This window comes from Saccostrea echinata, unplaced genomic scaffold (genome assembly GCF_033153115.1).
Source record: "Saccostrea echinata isolate AGI-Se365-2 ecotype Australia unplaced genomic scaffold, CSIRO_AGI_Sech_v1 ptg000010l, whole genome shotgun sequence".
Classification (NCBI taxonomy): Eukaryota; Metazoa; Mollusca; class Bivalvia; order Ostreida; family Ostreidae; genus Saccostrea; species Saccostrea echinata.
The window spans coordinates 6,112,239-6,126,743 of NW_026889759.1; the positions used below are offsets into that span (position 1 = coordinate 6,112,239).

Genomic DNA, 14,505 nt, shown 5'->3' on the forward strand with positions numbered 1-14,505 from the left:
ACATGCACGTTATTTGCATTAATCTGTTCTACTGGCTGGGTTCCGATTCTTAAAGCTTCCATTTCGATAACTTTTGACAAAGAGTATTACATGTCCTAGGTAAAAGCATATCAAAGTACACCAGTACCACAACTGTCAGAATGATAAAAGTACTAGATAGAATTAAGGTTACTACGATAAAACCAGCGCAGAGTAAATAAAACATTGTCTAGAGTGTCAATCTTGGAAGGCCTTTCACACACTGTTTGACAGAATGAATGTTGAATGTATTTTAAAAGCTACTACTACGGTTGGAGAAGGACCGCACTGGGATGACGTCACCAATACACTCCTATATGTAGACATATATGGCAATAGTATCCACAGATACAATCCAGAAACAGGGGTAGATGATAAATTTGAGCTGGGTAAGTAATACGGTCAACAATATGTTCTTTTTTGTTTCCGGTGTGAATCAAGTGTATGGATCATCAATAGAAAAAATTCATGTGTATATTCATTAAGTGCAACAATCTAACCCTATCAACTACACAAAACTGTTTTCATTTCCATATTGTTATCAGAAGATTGTCATTTCAGATGGCCCAGTTGGATTTGTTGTTCCCGCCAAAAAAGGTGGACTGATAGCAGGTGTGGGTCGTTGTCTGGTACATGTAGACTGGGACACAGAAAAGGTGACCAAACTCCATGAGGTGGAACAAGGTTTAGATACACGATTCAATGATGGCAAAAGTGATCCTAAAGGTCGGATAATCGCTGGTGAGTTAGTCAGTTCAGTATGGTATTATTTGGCTGTGTAGATAGGATTTTTACAGTTGTCAACATTATTTTACAAGGAACGATGGGTCCAATGGAGCCTGATGTCATCAATATGCCTAGGATTGGCAACCTTTATTCTTTGGATTTGGATGGGAGTCTCCGCACGTTGGTGAAAGGCGTTGGAATTTCCAATGGCTTAGCGTGGACAGAGGATACGAAGACAATGTATTATATTGACTCCACGCCTCGACAGATATACAGTTTCGACTACGATGTTGTAACTGGAGAACTGTGTATGATTATAAATATTTCTGTATGCTTATTTTCTTGATCACCGAAGCCAATAACTTGATCACCGAAGCCAATAAATGGTTCTCAAATGAATACCCAGGATAAAACTAAACTGAATTATGCTTCGCATAACATATAAGTGAAAGATTTCCCTGTGAAAATTTATCATATCATGGTATTCAACAATACAAGATTCTGAATAAACTGAACATGTTGCAGTATGTCATTTTTCATTTCAGCAAATCAAAAGGTGATTGTGGATACTACTGGGAGGCCTCTTGAGGAGATCGGTGTTCCTGACGGTATGACTATTGATACAGAGGGTAAACTATGGGTAGCATGCTTCTTTGCTGGAAAAGTTGTTCGATATGATCCCCAAACAGGTAATTGATTCATATAAGAACTAGATGTATAGTGTTTAGATGCAAATGTAGACTAAAAAGGATGCAAATAAAGGATAAATTCAAAACCAGTATTTATTTTTTGATACTTTGAAACTTGAATATCGTCTCTCATTTCAGGGTGCGAGATGCAAATTGTAAACATTCCCTCTGCATTTATTACATCTTGCTGTTTTGGCGGGACTAATTTTGATGATCTCTATGTCACGTGTTCAATATACGATGCACCCAAAGAAGAGCTACAGAAATACCCATTATCTGGGTCAGTTTTCCGGGTCACTGGACTCGGGTTCAAGGGTTTAAAGGCAAATGTATATGAAGGGGAATTAAAACTGTAGACACAAAATGCATTTCGCTTTAAGCAGTTTCTGCTACCAAGTTTGTAGAGAACTTGCTTTTGCAAATTTCCTTTGCTAGGACCATAGTATGCAGCGGTCATTCTGTCTGTTCAAAAATAAAATTTATTTTTAGTTATTGTTAAAACACTTGTTCCCACTTAGATCATGGTTTGTGACCAAGTCAGGGATTTTTTTTCCTTTATTAGCTAAGGGCACCTGTTCTGCTTTAATGGTGACAAACATATGTACAAGTCTGAAGAAAATGGGATACCGGTTAAATACATGTACTGTATTTTAATTGGGAACAGAACTTTTTGTGAGTATCAGTAATCTGCATGTATACGTATAAATAGACATTACAAAATGTTTAACATAATCCAGTGTTGTTCACTGAATTGGATTAAAATACGTATACTTTCTTCTTTATATTCTAACTTTAAGAACATCCTTGGAAACCTGAATCTGCACTATGTAAGGATGACTTTATTTCACATTTTTGTTATTAACATTTCTGGAAAAGTTGTTCTAAAGATGGTATTCAACATATGCTGTCGGCAGCACTCATGGTTGACAGTCTCAACTGAAATCCGAGATTAACCCAACTAGAACTGTCCGAAATGGATAAATACCCTCACTGGGTTTTTCAGAAAAAGTACCAAGTCACTAATTGAAGTATTTTATGAACCTAAAGGTGTTCACAATTTGTTAACATTGACAGTTAATATTTAATAGATTATTGTACTTTTTATGACCACAGCCTAATAAAGCATTAAAATAATATCATTTTATTTTTTTTTTATTAGATTGTAAAACTTAATTGCAACCATCTGTCATCTTTGTGAGACATGACAATCTGCAAATTGTTTGCTGAGATATATAAAAAAAAAAAATAAACACATTATGCAACATCAATTTAGTCTTGACAACTTTATACCAAATTAATTTTGAAAATAAAAGGCTGGCCATTGAGTAACCATGTATTTTAATTTGATTGATGCTATCAATCGCAATTAAGAGCGTCAGAGACCATATCTTTAATTTTTCTGCCCAATTCCCAAGAAATATTATACACCTGCTAGATCAGAGATGCTCTAACAGGAATGATTAAGACAGCCTTCCTACATTGGACTCATTAATTTATCTTTAACTAGATGCAAGTCCAACTCATTACTTTCGACATATTTTAATAAGGTCACTACATAACTCTTACATTTGTAGGAACTACTGGTATATAGGAACTTTTTTTAATACTCGGACATTGATTTAAAAGATTTAATGACCAGGTTTTAACCTGCAATTCACATTTCTCTACAGATGTACCGACTGGCAGTGTCTCAAATCTATATGAACCCAAAATGACTAAGTCTATAAAATTAGGGGGAAAAAATTTAAAATGAAGAAAAATTATCCAATCATGATGAAAACACCAGGTGCACATCTCACATGGTGAAAAATGAGTATAAATTTTCTGACAGGCAAATCCATGCAAAGTCTCCAAGAACTTGTCCAGACACAACCATGTCTCTAGACAGACAGACAGACATCCTGATTCCAATATACCCCCATCCCTAAACTTCATTTGCAAGGGGGGGGGGGGTTAAAAAGTTTTTAAAAATAAATATGAATTTGCATTGGCATGATTTTTTATTTCATTTCTATGACAGCTCTTAACACCTTACAAAATAATGTACATTTGAAAGATGGAAAACAAGGAAAATAAAAATGAAACAAAACATAAAAATAAACCAAAATATTTACATTTATATGAAATTGCTAAGCTTTCATTTATTTATTTTTTATCATCTTCATTGCAAAACGATATTACTCTTGACAAAATTATAAAACTTCTACGGTATGTTAAAAGTTGTACTTCCATGCAGTGTGCATTACTTTTCTTTTTGTTTTTGCAACAGCTTTGAAAAAAGTACAACTGTGTCCAATGGTAATACAGTACAATGTATAAAAATAATGTGAAATATCATTCCTGCAATATTAGTCTTGTGTAAATCGTGTCTGATCTCTGAAATACCTCATCCCATTACATTAATACAAAAAAATTACCAAAAAAAAAAAACAACAACAAAATTAATGCTCCAGTCATATCCATGAATGAAAATCAAAGAGAAAAAACAAATAAGGAGAAAATTCAGAAAGTTTGTAACATCAAACAAACAAAAAAACAAAACAAAAAAACCCAGTAAAACAGAGACACTGAAGGAAATAAACAAATGCACATACAAGGAAATGGGTTCTTGATGGTCTGCATGTTGCACAGAAATGTGACGACCATTTAAAACATGGTTTTTATGGAATCAACAGTAAGGATCTTTAAAGATGGTTGACGATACATTAATTTTATCATCAAGTGTCTTGTACTACGACTTTTTCATGCTTGGCTTAAGTTCATCAAAACAGGACCTTAAGAATATGTGTGGCTTTTTGTTTGGGTCAAATCCTTCATGCCCCTGAAAAGAAAAAAAAATTTTGATAATTATAACAATTACTTTAAGTCAACATCATTACCTTCTCCACCTCCAACAAAAACTATGTCAGACTGAACTTCTTTTCAAGAAATGACACTTGTTTGTAGCAATTTTTCTCATTTCATTTTTTGCTGATAACAACTATAATAGTAAATGTGCCAAGATTTTCTTTTCTCACAACAAGTTATATATTCTGCACATTTAAATACTAATAAATCCAACAAATGACACTGAATCTCCAAGAATGCTGTGGATTACTTTGCCTTGATTCATATATTCCTAACAATTATAAACTTCAGAATCATCTTTTAACAGGTTTCCTTTGTTTAAACCAAAACTTTGAAAAAAAAAAAAGAAAAGAATTTCTCTGTTTTTGTTAACCTTACCTTCGACCAATCATAGCTGGTGGCATAGCAGAACACATTTCCTTGTGGGTTGAAACAACAAGCTGTCAGTGGTTGGTCAAACTGATCCGAGGTCTTAAGTTTGGTTCGAGCATCCTTGTCCCAGAAACTGAACTTACAGTCTGATCCGACTGTAGCTAAGGTACCATGAACAGGATGGAATGCAATATCATTTACCTGTCATTAAAGTTGTATGGATATGTGTTATTTTTTTCCTTACCATTCATACAAAATCCTGACCCCCTTATATCTTGTGCTTTCAGACATTCCCAAATTATATTTCTTAAAATAAAAACAAATTTGATTAGAAAAACATAGCAGGAATATTATGCTTTACAACTAGAGTGTTCCAAGGAAAGCATGTTCACCTGCATCATTAATTAAGGACATAAATAAAAATAAGGGGCATGATGGGAGCTCATTCTTTTAATTAGATGTATCATACTAGCTATTTAGTTCAAGCAAAGAAAAGGAAATGTATAAAAGAACATTCCTACATAATATTTATCATAAAAGTTACAATCAATAGGCCGAGTGACGTCCTGATTGCTACATTTAAATTTCAGTTTGTGTTGTTGATATAATTTATACACTTTTTAATAAGATGTGGTTATTAACATATATGTATATATAAATGCAAGTAATCAAAGCCCTACCTCATACATTAACTGTCCAAGGTATTCTTGAAAAATAGGCTAAAGGTCCAGGTCAAAAAGACTGTAATGCTGATATTTTCAATATGTTTTATGACAGGCAGGCACAGGCCTACATGTACCTCTCTAAGGTCGAAAATATATCTACATGTATGTACCTCTCTAAGGTCAAAAATATATCTACATGTATGTTGGCATTAAGGTGTATTTTGGAAAAATAAATCAAAGGTCAAGTTAAAAGCTCTGGTATTTTACAAAAGCCATTCTTCCAAGCAACACATGAACAAAATATTAAATCCCTGCCTTTAACAGTTCTCAAGATATAAGGTTTGACAGACAGACAGACAGACAGATGTTGGGCAAAATGATCCCTTAAGTGTTCTTTCAGTTCTGCTAAAGGGGCCATGATTTGAACTAATTTGGAAGATGAATACATACTGCGTATATGTCTTGCATGCCATTGGTTGTGCCGTTTGACCTGTGACATTTGAAGGTGAAGTTGTCTTTAGGGTTGGTAGGATTGACGTAATGTATGGCTACTCTGCCTTCAATGCTTCCAAGAGCAAACCCAGTAGGAGCACCATTGTTCTTCTTGTCCAGAAATATGCTGACACATCGGTGCTGTAAGATAAAGGATGACCAACTGCACAAGATTTATCAAACACCTTACACATATAATAGGGATGTGTGATTTTAATAGTATACAAGTATATCGTGATTTTTTTTTTTTTTTTTTTACATATTTGATACATATCATAATAAGGAGGCTATAATACCAGTATTTAGTATGTAGTTACAAAATCTGGTATTAATTAATTTTTTTGTTTAAACTTTGGTAATACAATTACCGGAATTGAGAAAAAATGTTTTAAAACAGTAAAACAATGGCACCCTAGCATCCAAACATGCTTTATTAATATATGAATAAAAATGAAAAAAGTGAAGTTATGCTTTCACAATACATGTACATGTATTAATGTTAGAAAACTATGAAAATTCATTTAAGGACATACGCAACGTACCTTACCTACTGATAATTTTTCAAGATATTCTTAATTTAAGATTATAGTGCCATCATATGTTCGTAGACAAAAAATCAGCATGCATTACCAGGGGTTTTGAAAAGATATCAATTGATGAAAATTCTTGTATAATTCAAAGAAAAATATACAAAAATTACTAAACATATATTCTAGATATTTTGTTTATCCAAACTTGTTTTAGAAGAAGTGTACAACAGCTTCTATAAACATTAAAATGTAACACACAGTTCCTTTAAGTATCGGAACTCTTCAACTCAGGGGAAAAATACAATAAAGTTCAAACTACATTGCGTATGTCCTTAAAAATCAAAGTAAACTTTGTGTGTAAAAAAATATCATGATATTATTATGATATTTTGGGGGAAAATCATGTTATATCAAGATACAATTTTTTTAGCTATACCCATCTTTACCTTATACAACCTATTATACTTAAACTATTCTTTTTGTCCCAGTTCATCAACAGTCATGGACAGTGTAAAAAATAATTGTTTCAAATTTGAAATTCTGTTCTAGAATACATTTATGAGGTACTATAATCCTTCAAAATAATCCTCACCTGAAATTTGAGTGGTGACTCAATGCGTGTGAACTCCTGTGGCCGATTCTCCAGCTGGTATATAATTAACTCTCTTCCAGCAGTTCCAACAACAGCCATAGGGTATTTCTAATCAAAACAAAACTAGAGCTGATTTGACTTAATTCCCATGAGTCAAAAATAGGCTTACTCGATATGCCATGTATGCTAACTTGTTCTCTTTTAACCTTGACAATTTCTGCACAATATATGCTTACATAAACTATGAACATTTATATCAATTTCCTTCAAACTCTGCTATAAGAGTGATACAATTCTCTATATCTTAGAAACAACAAAAGGATTTCTATTCTAGTCCACACTTACAACATCTGCACAGTAACAGCGCTCTGGGAGCTGAATTGTGTCGATGGGATTTGGCGTTCTTGTGTCCCAAAACTACAAACAACAATACACATGTCCTCAAAGGATACACATGTATATTTTTAATAATACATCAGAGAAAATTCCCAACTAAAAATCCCCTTTACAATATCACATCTTTTTCTTAGTTTTTAAAAGGATGCTAAAAAGTGAAATGTTTTTTCTTTAATTTCTCAACTGAGTGATGCAATTCACTGACCTTGAGGGTTTTGTCCCAGCTACCAGTCATGACACATGAGTAGTTGGGTGCCTTGATCCAGTGGACAGTTTTCACTGGGGCATCATGCTACATAGAGAATTTCAAGTTCAAAGCAAATTTTCAAGTTTACAGTATAAAGAATGTTCATTTCTCTGGGAGAGTTTATAGTTAAGCTTCTGCTCATTTGAAAGTTACATGTGGCATTTTACATACTACTGTAAGATTGTTACAGTAAATCTGTAATGCTGTAAATCCTAATGACATATAGATTTCTAGAATATTAATTATCTTTATATTTGAGATCAGTTATATGTATGTAATACATGAGGACATTATACTTGTGCAATCTGGATGGCTTGATTACTCTGAAGGTCCCACATTTTAGCGGTTTTGTCACAAGATGCTGTGAACACCTTTGTTCCATCCTAAAATGACAAAAGATTGGCACATTTCAATAAATATTCAGAGTAAAACAAATTTGTACATGCTTTGATAATATTAGACAACATGGGCAGTTATTGTCTTATGAAATTTGAAAGACACATCTCCAACAACAATGATCTAAAAAAAATAATCAAAAGCCTGAAAGGCTTCAATGACGTCGAAGAAGAAAAACAATTTCAAAAGATCATTTTGAATTTGAAGATAGCAATAAGTCAAGTGAGTGACTCAGGAGAAATAATAAAAAAAATGGTTTTAAACAAAATATCACAATTACAGTCCGGGGCCTTATGTCATGGTCCAAATGGAGCAGGGTTCGAATTGACCAGACACCGTCGAACATGTTTATGCCAAATTCTTTTCAGTCAGTTGAAGAACTATGAAGGATTTCATGAATTTATATAATATTTTTTCTAATTGCCAATGTCAAAGCGTTGTATTAGTGATTGCATCTAAACTACAACCAAGACTGTTCTGTTACAGTTACGATCGAGTTACGATCGGGCGTGGTATACGGTATACTGGGAAATGGAGGAAATAGAGAAATACAGTAATACTGGTCAATATCATCGGTTTTTAGGATAGAGTTGGTTAGAAGATTGTATAAGTAAAGCTAAGATTTAGAAATTCAATCTTTTTAGTCTTGTAGTATTCGTGTTTATGTAATTTTGTAATTATTTTACCTCCTGTTGTGTTGTTTATGTTACACGGTTATCGTTCCGAAATGTTATTCATGTCATTCAACGCACCCTTTCTGTAGAAATTCATCCGCAACAACCATCACGTTTTTCTTGTGTGAGAATAAAACATAATATTGTTGTTTTGCAATAGAATTAATTGCAGATATAATTGATGCAATTTTATTTTCAAGCTATTATTCATTTTGAGCGTTTTCAAAGAAATTGGTTTATAGCTATTGCTATTTTCTATTGCGGATGCATCGACTGACACATTCGGTCGCGTACATATCCGGTCGTGATTTCAACTGGGCGCTTGCTAGATGACGTTCGAGCTCCAAGAGCTCGACGTCATAAAAATCCAGTTAAACATACAAAAAATAAAAGTCCTTCTTCTATTACAGGTGATGTGTGCATTTAGAACTAGGAGTCTATCCTTTCATTCTGGGTATTCATATTTAACTGTGATGGGAGGGGGACTTACATCACTCCAGTCTACATCTAGGACTGGTCCAGTATGTGTTTGCTGGGCTTTAGGCACTGTTTGTCCACTCTGTTGAACCTCCCAACATCTTACCTAAAGAAAACGAGCAAATCTATTTTAAAATGTGTAATGATTCCATTTTTTGTTTTTGTTTTTATTTTTATTTAAACATGTATCTCTCTTGGTATTTACATTTCTGAGAAATCATTGACAGAACAGTAGTACAGACCCTGAAACGTGCTACTACCCCAAAAAAGCGTGTAACTTTCGTGCGCTTTTCGTTTCGTGCAAACCGTGTAGCGTTTCGTGTAAACCGTGCAGCGTTTCGTGCAAATCGTGTAGCGTTTCGTGTAAACCGTGCAGCGTTTCGTGTAAGCTCCAAAGCGTTTTGTGCAAACCGTGTAGCGAGCGTGCGAGAAGCGTGTGAGAAACGTGCGACTTTCGTGTAAGAACCGTGTGAGAAACGTGCGACTTTCGTGCAAGAATCGTGTGAGAAACGTGTAGGATTCATTCGGAATTCATTTCATTTTAAATATGGCTATCGATGGGTCAGGATGTCAAATAGTGTTGTTTATAGCTAATATTATTCGGAGATATTATACTGGATGTATTTTAAGAGTGAAATTTAAAAAAAAAAGTATGAGAGCAACAAAATAAAATTACACGGTAATGTATATTTAATTTGTTTTTCTTTATTTTTTCTCTCAAAAATAAAGATGGACAGGAAATTTATTCAAATTAATTACATGTAATTACAGTGTTTGTGCAACATTTTTAATGAATTGATTTTAATGTACAATCGGAGTGATCATATCTTTTTTATTTTATTTTCCAAAGAAAGCAACAAACGAAATTTCAAACGAAATTTTATCAGGACTCCGCTCTTGTCTATTTATTACCAGATTGTATTAAGTAATTTTAATTAAAACTGTGTGACATTAATAGTTTTCTAACACATAGCATTGGTTCTTTAATAATTGAAAAATTTTAGTATAATTCACATGCATTTACGAACGCAGGATTAGAAATTACCGAGAGGGGGGGGGGGGCGCATTCCAAAAACGCAAGCTTTAAATTTCAATATTTGTGGGTACCGGGTGTTAAAAAGCATAATTGAATTTGTTTTGTATAAAGAAATAAATACTTAATTTATATGGTGCATTGGATGCACCACTTAAAATACATTGGAATATTTAAATCATCAACTTCCCATTTGCAATGTGCGAATGTGATCAAGGTCATTTACGACAGCAACCACGGGCTCCACGAGCAGGGAATTGAAATCTTGTTCTGCTTTTATCTTTTATCAATCATGTCTAAAATACACCCGAGAATAACGATTGAGTTTAAATTTGTGATATTAAATGTTTATTTTTTTTTATTTAATTGGTACACATAATACCCGTGGATTTTATTTTTAATCGACCCGAATTTCCGTGATCATTGGACTGTTCGGCAGTCACAATATAAAAGAGTTTAGAAATAAATTAAAAATAACAATTACATATCAGTTGTTTTATAAATCAGACAGCTTTAATTTGTATTTTTTAAAATATTGGAGTTTTCATGTAATGTACTTGGACATGTATACATGAATATTGCATGGTAAGTTGTGCCGTGACTTTTTGTAAATTACATAAAATTTCCCCTCTACCGAGTTTAATAATGAAGGAATTTACAAGGTGATGGGTACATGTATATTGTTGTCATTTTAGGTACATGTAGAGTGAGCTAATTATCCTTTATACCCCCTCCCCGCAGGTTTTTCTTCCATTCTTCCATATAGAATTCTAATGTTAAATTAAACTCTATGATAAAACGTTTAAATGTTAAAACTACCATTTGGTATAAACTGTTTTATTTTATTAAATCTCGCTGGAGACATGAATATTCTTAAGCACAGTTACTTGTTTTTTTAATATTTTTTTCCCGATAATATAATTACTGAAACGACTGCCGGTGGTATTTAGTCATGTCAGATTTACAGATACACAAGTAAGATCTCGGTAATCCCCCCTCCTCGCTCCCGACCAAAAGAGAGTAAGAAAGAAAATGCATAATCATCCTCTTTTCTGCAATGTACTTATTAATTTTGCATATTAAAGAGGTGGACCTGAATTAATTAAATAAAATAAACTTACTGCTAAATCATAAGAAAATCGATCCGTTCACGGAAATAAACACAGTACAATATTTATTAAAATTAATTACTAAATTTCGCTAATAAACGAGTTTTAAATATAATACTTAAAAAAAATTAATGCCGAAAGAAATTATGAGGGGCAAATATAAATCTTTCTCTTGCAGTGTAAAATTTAGAGAAAAAAGGATGTACACTGACGATGATGGCATATCACCTTAAAACAAGCGGATTACAAACGGAAAGAAAATCATGAATTATTAACTACTAAACTTTGAATATTTCTATCAGTTTATAAACATGTAGTACAGGAGTAGCGAGTTTTAATTTAAAACGTACTGTGAAAGATTGCGACTCTTAATTAATCTATATTTAACCCGTAAAAAAATAATACCCGAGAGATTCCGAATAGAAAATCCAGATCGAGACCAAAGCGTGCGAGAATCGTGTACAAAGCGTGTGAGAAACGTGTACAAAGCGTTTCGTGCAGCCTTTCGTGTAAACCGTGCAGCCTTTCGTGCAAAGCGTTTCGTGTAAATCGTGTAGCGTTTCGTGTAAACCGTGCAGCGTTTCGTGTAAGCTCCAAAGCGTTTCGTGCAAACCGTGTAGCGAGCGTGTACCGTTCGTGCAGCGTGCGTGTGGGGTAGTAACACGTTTCAGGGTCTGTACATGTAATGCATTATCTAAAAGCTATATAAGATAATACATCCAAATATTCCAGGAATCTAGAATTCAGGGGTAAATTAAAACAAGTCAGAGCTATTGTGATGGAAAATATTTCAGGCTTAAAAAATGTTGCTGATACTAAGAGTTGAAAACTGAAATGGAAACATATTTAACTTGCATTGTTATCCCAGCTTCCTGCGACTAGGTAGGCTGACTGCATATTTGTACCCGGACTAAACTTCACCGCGCTCACACTATCATCAGGTGGAGATTGTACCTGTATTCATGTATCATATTTATAATTATTGCACAAAATTCTTTCAGTATCTGTCAATAAAGCTAATAACTATTTAAGTAGGCCATTATGAATAACATACACAATTACATGTTATTTTATCAAACACTATATAGCAAGTTTTAATTAAGTTCACATAATTTTCATTCCATCAATCCTGTTGCAAAAAATAATTTCATCCATTCACCTCAGTCAGTATTGTTGTTTTGTTTGAAATAAATTCTCAGACATGTGTCATCTGACATACCTCTATGTCCTTCATGGCATTATAATTGGTGCTGGCAGTAGAGCCAAACGATGTGTTTCCTCCCCCAAACATGTTTCTCTCTGACTCGGGTATCTACCTGTAACCCAGAAATTATCACTATAATTATACATGCAGCGCACAAATACAAAACATGCATTTTTCATTCTTGAAAACATATGGGTAACTAGCTTATTTTTAAAAAAAAAAAAAAAAAAAGAACTGTCCAAAAACGGACAAATACTCCCAGCTGGGTTTTTCAGAAAAGTACCCAAGTTACTAAAAGAATTTTATGGATCTAGAAGTGTTCACAATGTGTTAACATTGACAGTTTAAATTTCACAAGTCATTGTACTTTTTATGAATGATGAACTAAGCCACAGCCTAATAAAACAACAAAATACTAACAATTTAAAAAAAAATATTAAAACAAAGTAATGGAGAAGCAAAATGCTACTAAAGAATGAAATATTTATTGGTCAGCAAACTCTTCTCAGTTTAGGAGTTAAAACATAAGAATGAAACCGATGAAACTGAAAGTAAAGAGTCAGAAAGATATGGAATTAATCACATGGAAAGAGATGCTAAGATTTCAGACTACAGAGTGCATGGTTTAGCATTAACCCATGGCTTGGGTTTGTTTTCTAAGCTATAGATCACACAAGAAAATCCAGTGTCTGATTTTCCATGGAAGGTATTCACTTTTCACATTTAAAATAGGTAGAATTAGCAGCATATTAATAACAAATCAGAAGTAACAGTTTCAAAAAAATTATTTGTAATTATACTGTGGGGGTCAGACAGGTTCAATCACCGGTGGCCAGATTGCTCAGTAGGTAGAGCACCTGACTAGAGCTTCAGGGGGCCCAGTTTCGAATCTTAATGGTCTAGCTAGTCAGTTGCATTTTTTCCCTCACTGGTTACAATGCTAAGTAGCAGGAACAACATCCAGTGATTTTAAAAATAGAATTTTAAATTTATTATAATTTGAATTGGGAAAAATTAAACATATTTAACATTACTCTAATTTGGGGAAATTGACCAGGGTTCACTGGAAAATGGCATGTATAACTATTTTCTGTAATTTCTCGGTGTTTGAAACAATGACTCCATTATTTGACAGAAAATTGCACTTTTAAAAATAAAAAATCTTACACATTTGTCTGAATATTTAGGTCATAATTATATGTCATACAGCTGTGAATATAGCATTTTAAAATAATTTCAGATAAATCCAAATATCATTCTAATCTAAGTTACTAAAACAACTCCATCATTTAGTTTGTATAAATAATTTTGAAAAAAATATATTCTTTTGACAAAAAAAAAAAAAAAAAAAAAAACAAATCAGTCATAAGGTAAAGAATTACAACATTACCAATACTTTGTAAATTTGATCTCCAATCCTAATTCTTTCTTTTCCATTTGGAAAGAATAATTAGTATCACTTTTTCGTCTCCATACAATTTAATGACTTAAATGCTAATGTCGTGTGTAACAATCCTCAGATTGTATTAGAAAGTATATTGCGTTGTACTGACTGTAAGGGCAACAATTTTAGTTATGGGGAATTCCAGTATCATGAAATATTTTGTCCATAGTCATTTCTGTCAAAAGAATTTATTTGTGAAATATCATATGCACATAATAAGTCAAATTTAACATGATAAATCTGTCTTTACCTAACCTCATAAAGAGTAACGCAATGCCTCAAAATGAAAGAAAATTCGGAAACTTAGACTAAGGTACCACTTCACACTTGCTTTCCCACCATTACAAAATAATCGTTGTCTGTCAAACGTTTGTAATTCTAATATCTGAACCTTGTACAGGAAAGTAAGAAACGGGAAAAATGTAGGCCTGTAAATACTTCTCTTTATCAGGAGCTATTTCTTTGTGTTGATTGAAAAAATAAATTAAAAAAATCTAGAATAAAATCTTAAATCTTTCATATTAACAGTTTTACTGCGTATATTGATTTTTTAAAGAGAACGAAAACGAGGCTAACGCCATATTGTTCTATGGT

The 14,505-nt window shown here is 33.1% G+C and overlaps 2 protein-coding genes across 3 annotated transcripts; one reads left to right on the forward strand and one right to left on the reverse strand.

Moving 5' to 3' along the window:
• The first annotated feature begins 213 nt into the window (after nt 1-213).
• Nucleotides 214-1,815, forward strand: LOC133184639 (regucalcin-like). The gene is made up of 5 exons (XM_061319721.1): nt 214-407; nt 580-759; nt 837-1,052; nt 1,290-1,433; nt 1,572-1,815. The coding sequence occupies exons 1-5, from the start codon at nt 254-256 to the stop codon at nt 1,787-1,789; spliced, it is 912 nt and encodes a 303-aa protein (XP_061175705.1). The 5' UTR covers nt 214-253; the 3' UTR covers nt 1,790-1,815.
• A 1,653-nt stretch (nt 1,816-3,468) lies between these two features.
• Nucleotides 3,469-14,249, reverse strand: LOC133184246 (mRNA export factor-like). 2 transcript variants are annotated; one of them, XM_061319220.1, is made up of 11 exons: nt 14,167-14,249; nt 12,483-12,579; nt 12,119-12,217; nt 9,135-9,227; nt 7,871-7,957; nt 7,533-7,619; nt 7,277-7,348; nt 6,932-7,039; nt 5,768-5,950; nt 4,659-4,853; nt 3,469-4,254 (listed from the first exon to the last, which is right to left on the reverse strand). In XM_061319220.1, exons 2-11 carry the CDS (start codon nt 12,552-12,554, stop codon nt 4,165-4,167), a joined length of 1,086 nt encoding a protein of 361 aa, XP_061175204.1. In that variant the 5' UTR covers nt 12,555-12,579; nt 14,167-14,249; the 3' UTR covers nt 3,469-4,164. The 2 variants fall into 2 exon arrangements, with proteins under 2 accessions (XP_061175204.1, XP_061175203.1); XM_061319219.1 differs by having other exon boundaries at nt 14,162-14,231.
• Nucleotides 14,250-14,505: the final 256 nt, after the last annotated feature.